At 37.7% G+C, this 9,002-nt stretch overlaps 1 protein-coding gene across 1 annotated transcript; it reads right to left on the reverse strand.

Annotated features, from left to right (window-relative positions):
- Window positions 1–824: 824 nt before the first annotated feature.
- LOC122643953 (glucose-6-phosphate/phosphate translocator 1, chloroplastic-like) lies at window positions 825–4,388 on the reverse strand. Its single transcript, XM_043837530.1, has 5 exons — window positions 3,765–4,388; window positions 3,430–3,655; window positions 2,986–3,208; window positions 1,790–2,003; window positions 825–1,188 (listed from the first exon to the last, which is right to left on the reverse strand). Exons 1-5 carry the CDS (start codon window positions 4,281–4,283, stop codon window positions 1,180–1,182), a joined length of 1,191 nt encoding a protein of 396 aa, XP_043693465.1. The 5' UTR covers window positions 4,284–4,388; the 3' UTR covers window positions 825–1,179.
- Window positions 4,389–9,002: the final 4,614 nt, after the last annotated feature.

A 9,002-nucleotide genomic window follows, 5' to 3' on the forward strand; every position in this document is an offset into this window, starting at 1 on the left:
TACTCAATTTTTTATGAGTTGATATAATTACCTAAATGCCCCTATATTACAAATATAAGTTGTTTTATTGTTTATCGATCGTCAAGTTAGACCAGTGATGCACTTGTTGGCAACCAAAGTTAACGGAAAAATATTAATACAAGGATGCGGACATTACATTACAACATTTATATCGACCATTCGTTCAACGCTCCACAAGGTACTGGTACCTTTGACCTCGAGTTTTGGAACTTCAACCAAAAATTCAAATTAGCCTGCATTTTTTTTTTGTACAGGTTTAACAGGCGACGATCCAGACTTAGTAGCATAGCAGATTTACTTCCCAAACTTTTAAGAACCCACGGTATAAATTAGTCAAATCCAGAGAATTTATTTCAGAATGACCTACTACAGATCAGAATATGTGAATCAAGTGCCCATCAAGCAGTGAAGCTGGTTTGTTTTGCTTAATAAAATGCTTAGAAGTTAGGATCCCTCCTCCCCCGCCGCCCCCCCCCCCCCCCCAAAAAAAAAAAAAGGGGGGGGGGGTGCAAACCAAACAAGTTTTAGATGTATTGCAGAGGGCAATGTACATGTCCGGACATAGCAGGGCACAAGAGGAATCTGGCCTCTCAAAAGCCAGACACCTCAACTAGATGATGTTGGAACTGATACATCCTGCCAATTACACTGGTATAGACATAAGAGAACCACACTTGAAAGGAAACAAGGAACTCCATCAGTTTTTTTTTAATTAATGTAAGCGAACCTATCAGTGAACATACCATTGGGTCATACATTTCCATAATAATTATCAAGCAGCTAGGATTGAAAATAGATACAGATAATTTGAATGTGAATGAATCACCAAAACAAATTTATTAATTCCCTCAAAAAGGCACATCTCTGGAGTTTATTAATTTTTCACTGAACAAAAGGCTTTGTCCAAAATCCCACAAACCAGAAAAGGAAAAAGAAGAAATTACTACCTATGTATCCACCTGTTTAGTAATACAATTACTATTAATCTTTCTTATTTTATCTACAAGAAAAAACTCTGTTGGCCAACCGACCAAAATCCCAATATTCTTGGGCCATCAAATAACTATTATCAACAGCTTCAGCAATCTCAACAAGACCATCTTTCTCCTTCACACTGATTTAAGGAAACAAGCCAAGTTTCTTGCTCCCGTAACCCTACTATTTAGCCTGCACAAGTACAAAATAACATACATCAACAAGCAGCATAGATCATGCCTGTATAGGGGGGGGGGGGGGGATTAGGAAAGTATGCTCTGATGCTCATTGCATTTCAAATGGTGAATGGAATTAGTAAAGCTGATCCTACATGTTAGTCTATATAGTAGTTTGGTCAATCATATCTACTGTTTATTTGGGCATCCAAAACTAAATGAATGTGTTATAAATATGAAACCCTAGCTTACAATAGTGTGGTGCAGTGGACTTTATGTAACTTGAAAATGGACCACGAAATAAAAAAGAATAAATGCATTGATTGAACCAGTGTATTTATTATAATGTCTAGTTAGCCCCAAAGGAGCATGGTTCACTAGAAGGATTGTAGTATTTTCTCTTGAAATCTCTTTTATACCACCTAGTGGCATCAAAGGATACAAACAAATATTATTTTGTCCACTTACCTGGTAAGACAATTCACATTGAAAAAGTATTAAAAGGGCATTTTGTCCTTTTCTTTGCCAAAGGCATTTTAGTCCAATTGGACAATAAAACTATTAACAATTTTTTTGCCAGTCATAATCAATTCATCAATAAGAGACTGCTAATTCACCTGGGAATAAAGGAAGGTTCCGAAGACTGCAATGGCAGCTCCAAGAGCATTGACGGGTTGGATAGGTGTCCGGAAGATGATGATGGAGGAGACAATGACAGAAATTCGCTTCATCGTGTTTCCAACGCTAAACGTCAAGGGTGAGATCTCATCCAGGGACATGTATGAAACCTGATTGTACAAGTGATAGAACACACTTTGTGCCACCAACCACCTATAATTCAGAGCCACACAGCCACAAAAATCGTTCTTTTTTAGTAAGATGTCGAGGGAGAAAAGAAATTTAAAGACTTGAAATTAACAGCTAAGAACAAAAAACGAATATGAGGCCAACAGATTGGATGAAACATACTTCATTAATAAAGAAACCAGCATTGGTTCCACAATTATTCACACTTGGTCAAAAGAAGACAGATGGAACATGCTTTATGAATTGACATTTGTAAAACACAGAGCGTGGCAAAATGAGAAAGTTAGGAGGCCATGCAGAGTAACTAAGAAACTTCGGTGAATTATACGGGAAGTGTGACAACAATTCAGCAATATAAAGATTTACAGTCAAATATTTTCACTAAAACTTCAAAAGTTGGATGCCAGACATATTCAGACTACTGTGCCCTGAAATTTAAAATTGTTCATTAAGTTAAAAGTTGTCTAAGTAAAAAATTGGATGCCAGACATATTTAGAAGCCCCATTAATCCTACCTTCGATAAGTTTTAACTTAAGGAACAAATTTGAACAATGACAATAAGTAAATGATTATAATCACCCAATCAGATGTCGCCGATCTCTAGGAGGGATAGGTAGCACACTCTCATCATGTGCATATTCAAAACATTCAACATCATAACTCAAATTTGTAAGACTAGGGTTCCTCTAAAATACCCCCAACCAATATTCAAAAAATATTTTGTCTTTGGTTAATGTCAAAAAGTCATTCAATAAGTAAATTGTTCTTCCCCTGCTACCACTACTACATTAGAATTTAGAAGATCACTGCTTGACAACCATTTTAGATTTGACACTAGTGATTTTTGCTCGAGAACCAAAGTGGTTCAATATAAATAAAGGGATTAGTATCAAGACGAAGGAAAAACAACTGATAATCATGTCAAACAGTCAAGTATACACAGACAAAGCAGCAGCACAGATATACAATACAGACAAAGAAGAGGTCGGTAGCTCTCGCGGTTACCAAATCAACTGGGGTCCAATCTGTGCGAGAGATGTTTCCCAGCCCGATGCCCACAGTTGCGGACCCTCCACTGCAATCGCGAAGGGTATGAGAAGCACCAGAGACAAAATGGACAGACAAGCGTAGTAGTTCATGCCACTGACTGAGTTTCCCTTCATCCCTTTCTTCGAGAAAATGTTTCGAAACACGAACGCCAGATTTGATATCATAGCCCCCATAAACCCTAACAACGTTAAACGACCAAAATTTATAATTCAGAGAACTTACAACAATAAGAAGGTGAAGAAAGGCAGCCCCCCAAAAACCCCATATAGAAGGCACCCCCAGAAAAACAAATACATAACATGGACTTCATTCACAACTTAGAAGAGCAAGAATCTCGGGTGGAAGGGGAGGTTGAACGAAATTCCAATTCTTAGAAGAAAAAAATATAATCTTTCTCACCTATCATGTTGAAATTAAGCTCTGTGACAGCGGCAAGAGCGCAACCACCAATAATTGGCACAAGCGACAGATACACCGGCACGGGAAAAGATTCACCCAAGAGAAACCTCGAAACCAAGACGCTGAAAGCAGGTTCACCACTCTTGATGATGTGAGTGAACGAAACCGCAACCTTCGACATGCTCACAGTCGCAGCTACATGTCCGATGGTATGTGCCACCGCAACCTACAGAACACAAACCAGCGAGAGAACATTAAGACCAAACTCCCTAGGAATAAACGAAACGAAAGAATCTATACCCCTTAAGACACCAAAACAACCCTTTTCTCTTTACCGGAAAGAGAGATTTCCAGAAGTCCAAGTCAGTTTTAGGGGCTTCAGCAATCCGCAAAACCCAGGATACCAACATAATCAGCGATCCCGCTGCGAGAGACAGTGTGGAGGTGAGCCAGGGGAACGGATACGCGTTGAGGACCTTCTTGTTGTATATGTTGAAGACAACGTTCAAAGCCCACCAAGTCGCAAAATAGAAACCGATTTTCAGATTCGGACCAGTGGCTGCCTTTTTGTCAGGTAGTTCGACATTGGCATCCAGTGGTTGTGATTGATCAGCTTCAGCGGCTTTGCATTCGAAAATAGGCTTGCGAGGGCTGACAGCCTCTGAAGATCCAAAAGCTTCGACGGATGAAACATACAGGGGTTTCCGAGCAGAGAAGATGGAGTTGGAGCCTTTTGGCGCTGGCATAGATGGAAGCAAACAGTATTGCGGACGCAGTCCTGATGCCTTGGGCCGTAGCCGTAAGAGATCGGGAACGCCAAGGGCAGCAGTTGATTGCTTGACTGAGCAGATCATCTTGTTCACAGATACTCAAAACCAACAAATAACTTTTCGAATTGAGATCGAATTTCTGTAGAAAAGACCTACAATTCTGTGATCGTCACGGAGCGTTAAGGAACTAGCTTCCACCTGATCAATGATCCACCCAATTTTGCACTTTTGCAGAAGGAGAAATCAGATGATGTGATCTCCTTGAATTCCTGAAGCAGAACTCCAAAGACCGGAAGAACGAACACAACTCCGTTCCAACGTCGATGTTCGACGAAGACTATTTTCAGTAAAGAGTGAAGTACTAAACAGTCGCTTTCCTTAAAGCAGAAAGCGAATAAGGAATCGCGAATCTCTCTCTCTCGCCTCCCTTAGAGGCAGAGTGGATGAGTTGAGCTTTCTGCAATCAGAAGTCAGCACTTGTGAGAGTTGGAAAAGAAAGAACAAAATGTCGGGATTTTATAAGCGGGTGAGCGGCAGAGAAGTTGAGAAGGGCAAAGTTTTGTAATATCTCAATTAGGTCCCTCTTAATTTATAGATCCACTAAAACAACCTTCAGGGGACATGGATTTCACTTTCATCCCCCGTACTGAAAAAGCCCTAAAATACATATTCGAGGAATATTTCTAACGATTCTAGTGTTTTTATCTAAGAATTGGTCGTATGACTCGTATTGAGGTAATGAAAAGCTATTCGAATAATATATCATAGGTTCCGTTTGATTATAAGGGAAATTGAAGGGAAGAAAGTAAAAATTTTCAAACTTGACAGGAAAATTTTTGTAATCATTACCTAACATAATTATATAATTAATTTCTTATCATATTTAATAATAATATTTTGAGAGAAATAATGTCACTTGGGTGTGTGCAGTGCACTGCCCTGCACCCAAACATAGGACTGCACAAAATGATCGTCACAGCCCATGGAAAGGCAGAATTCCCCAGGGTTGCGACAGTCATTTTGTTTACCCCTGTGTTTGGCGCAACGACAGTGCACCTGTACACGCCCAAGTAGTATTCTCTTCCCCTAATACTTTTTAGATGTAATTTTTTCTTGGTAAAGTTTTCATGCACAGATAGGGTCTATTGGAGGACAAGAATCCAAGAACCAGACCTCATTTAGCAGAGTTTCTCCTAACCTGTGCCTCCTCCCTCCTACTGTCATTTATCTTTCATATTTATTTTTTTTCTGTTTATTCCCCATCTTTTATTTGTCTTTCTTCATTTTTCACTTCTCATCTCTTTTTCTCCATCCCTCTTTTCTAATCTATTCTTTTAGAACTTATTTTTCCTACTTTGTTCTGTTTGGATCCATGTAATCAACCTGAATAAGATGGGATAAGGCTGAGTTTATTGTTGTTGTAAAGTTTTCATGCATGGCCATTCATGTGCACGATCGACATTAAATGCAATTAAATTAATATAAATGCCAATACAAAATAACATAAAAACCCATGTCCCCCTTATTTAACCAAGTTGAAAGACTCTCTCATGTATGAATACATTCTCCAATTTAATTTTACTTTTCACTCTAAAATAAAGTCAAAATTAATAACGAAACATGAAATAATTTGGATTTAATGATATACTAGTGTAAGGTAATGATTACTAGAGTTTTTTTATAAGGTTTGAAAATTTCACTTCCTTTTCTTTCTTTACAATTAAACAAAACTTTAAAAGAAAAAAAAGTATGCGTCATTTTTATGCATATTCCTATCATACCCTTCTCTTGTAATTAACCATAAAATTCACATTATATACTCTCTCTCTCTCTCTCTCCTAGTCAAACCATATGAATCATATATTGGATGATACCATTTATCAGCCCCTCATTGCTGCAGTGTGTACATGTTCTCTCTCATATTTCCCTTGTAGGAAACCCTCCTCTATATTATATTAGAAAAATGTCCTCGCCCAATTAGTCTACGGACTCTACACCCTTTTAAATGATTTTTTTTAACATTTTTGTAACTCACTTTCTTCCTCCTCCCCTCAATGCTCCGCTTAGGGACCACATCCCAAGTTGAGGGCATGGCGATCGCCACCCACGTTATATTATAGGAATGTTAGGTAGAAAAGTCAATGGGATGAATAGCGACCGAACGAGGGGCGGATCCGCAGACTTAAAATCCAGCCCATATGACCCGTCTCCGTACCCAGACCGGTACCGTAGAGCCAGTAGACCCAATAGTAACCCATGGGGCATTGGCAGTGAAGTAATTTTCAGGCATTAAACTATCTAAACTCAGGCAATTATAACACTTTTGATTTTGTTTCGTTTTGTAAAAAATCTTTTTTTTTTTTCTACCTTTTTACTCTTGTCCAGGAGGATCGAATCAGTGTTGGAATTGGTCTCGATCCGATCTGGATAAAATCGGCCAATTTGATCTGATCCGATCAAAGATTACGAACCTTGCCCTAGGGTGAGTTCATGTGTCACGCACTCATGCCTACCTTTCTGTCTAACTAGAAGTTGTTGTTAGGTCGAAAGTTGAGAACCGAATAGACATAAACGGGAAACAAGTGAAAGATGGATGTGGTGGCCAAGATTCTAAAACTCGGGTTTCGACGAGGTTTCGATCAGCCAGAAATCGAGTTCATCTCGATTTCGACCATATCTCGTTCAAAACCTGGGACTTTCTCCAGGCTAACTCGAACCTTGGTTTCGAGGTCCATAAATTGTTTGTTTGTCTTTTTTTTTTTTTTCCTGATTCTTATTGTGCTGTCTATTTTTGACATTTTAAACCCATTCTATGCATTAGTTTCACATAGAGAACACTAAAAGTATTACTTGTGGTTTTGATCCAAGTTTGATATTGTATATTGTTCTTGGACATGGTATTGAATAAGGTTTGATTGGAACATAACTCCTTCAATATAAATAAGATTCAAGCAATCTTGGACTTGTTAGAAAGTTTTGTTTTGATAACTTTCCAACAAGTGCATGATGCTTAAATCTGATTTATATTGAAGGAGTTATGTACCGATCAAATTTAATTTGGTGTGCACAAATGCTGTCAAAATCGCTCTGAATGAAAATATTTTTTTGGGTATCAAAATAAATGAATATTTTACCGCACTTTTGGTTTTTAGCAATGTTTTACCATATTAAGATTTATGGAATTTTTAGCTTTGAGAAAAACCTTAATATTAGAAAGTTAAAAATTACACATATCGTTGAAAATCCAATTTTTGTTCTTGAACTAGGGGGTTATTTTTTTTTCTTTTGGAATTGAATCTTCTAATTATTTTTATTGGATTCAAATAGGGGGTATTTGCTTATATATGAATAATATCTTAAGTAAATGAAATACAAATACGAAATCAATGATATTAGACATAACTAAGTGTTTGTCCTTGTTTCTGACATAAATACCTATCTGTCATAGTTTCAAGCCAAGTTTCCCCTAGTTTAATTTCGATGAGCATATGTGTCAAAACCACCGAAATATAGTCGAAACCAATCGAAACTGGTCAAAACCATCGAAACCCAGTCAAATCCAGGGATTTTATAAAATCCCCCTTCAACTCGTCTTGAAAACTTGTGAAACCGAGTTAACCCGGTGGTTTCGATCGAGTTTTTCTTCCATGGTGGTGGCCACCGGTGTTGTTTAATTGGTGCTAGTTGGAAGTTGGAACTCAGTGGGAAAACAAACAAAACTTAGGTTGTACAAGTTCGTAGAATATGAAGAGTGAATCTCATTTTCTTTTTTAATTATTTTGATGTGAACAAACACTAGTTAAGATTGATTAAAGAGGTAAAAGAAGGTATATTATCAGTTACATCCATTCAGGGCTTAATAAGCCTATGGAAAAAGCAAGATCATGTGCTACTGCAATGAAGATTCTATCCTTCTTGCTTATACAAACGTTAGAATAATTTTTCAAAAGAATTTTAATGTCCTACAAAACAATAAAGATCTCCCACAACCATTGATAGGTATTTTGCTTAAATTATTTCACCAATTCTTTACAATCAGTCCAAATATCTATGCATACGTCTTCCAATGCTCCTATTCTTTGCAATCCTTAGAACAGTCCCCTTGCTTCGGCCTCTTGTGCATTACCTATATAACCAAAATCCACACAAGCAATAATAAAACTAGGGAAAAAGATCTCTGTCTGGGAGTGTGGCCTACACCAACACTCCCATGAGTCTATCTCTCTCCTCCCCATGTGAAAAAGACACCTCTATCCCTTGTTTTAAGGAGGAGAAAGATAGACGCATGGGAGTGCTAGCGTAGGTCACACTCCTGTACAGAAAACTTCTTCCAATAAATTATTATAAATAACAACAAAAGCCCATCTTGCTTCACCAATCTCTTTATCAAAGCTCCCATCATATATAATGGTAATAAAGTCAGGTTGTGCAAGCTCAAGGTAGTCTTTCATTGACAATGGTGGAAATGAAGAGGGATGTGTACCAACAAAACAAAGAAAAACTAAAAGATTTAAGTCAGAGATCCATCAATTAACATTTCTCAGTACTATGTTAGGATGAGGTTGACAATGGAAAAATAAGTTATGATTCCTACCATTCCACAAAAAAAAAAAAAAAATAGCATTGATATATAAGATAGAAAGGAAGAACTGTTTATCATTAATTGGAGATGACATAGGCAATGTTGCCGCTTGATTCCGACCTAGCTGAGGTGGATGACCAGTAGAAGGAATAGAGAATGATCAGATGAACCTGAGGTTAACTCATGGTTAATCTCCGATGATAAAGTCAGAATTGGGCAAT

This window comes from Telopea speciosissima, chromosome 10 (genome assembly GCF_018873765.1).
Source record: "Telopea speciosissima isolate NSW1024214 ecotype Mountain lineage chromosome 10, Tspe_v1, whole genome shotgun sequence".
Taxonomy (NCBI): Eukaryota; Viridiplantae; Streptophyta; class Magnoliopsida; order Proteales; family Proteaceae; genus Telopea; species Telopea speciosissima.

What these genes read in the sequence shown, in the direction of transcription:
- LOC122643953 (XM_043837530.1), bottom strand. Translation starts at nt 4,283, where the DNA reads ATGATCTGCTCAGTCAAGCAATCAACTGCTGCCCTTGGCGTTCCCGAT. An exon ending in TCTGGAAATCTCTCTTTCCG is followed by an intron (nt 3,656 to 3,764) that starts GTAAAGAGAAAA and finishes TGTGTTCTGTAG; the next exon opens with GTTGCGGTGGCACATACCAT. An exon ending in ATTGGACCCCAGTTGATTTG is followed by an intron (nt 2,004 to 2,985) that starts GTAACCGCGAGA and finishes TCTGAATTATAG; the next exon opens with GTGGTTGGTGGCACAAAGTG.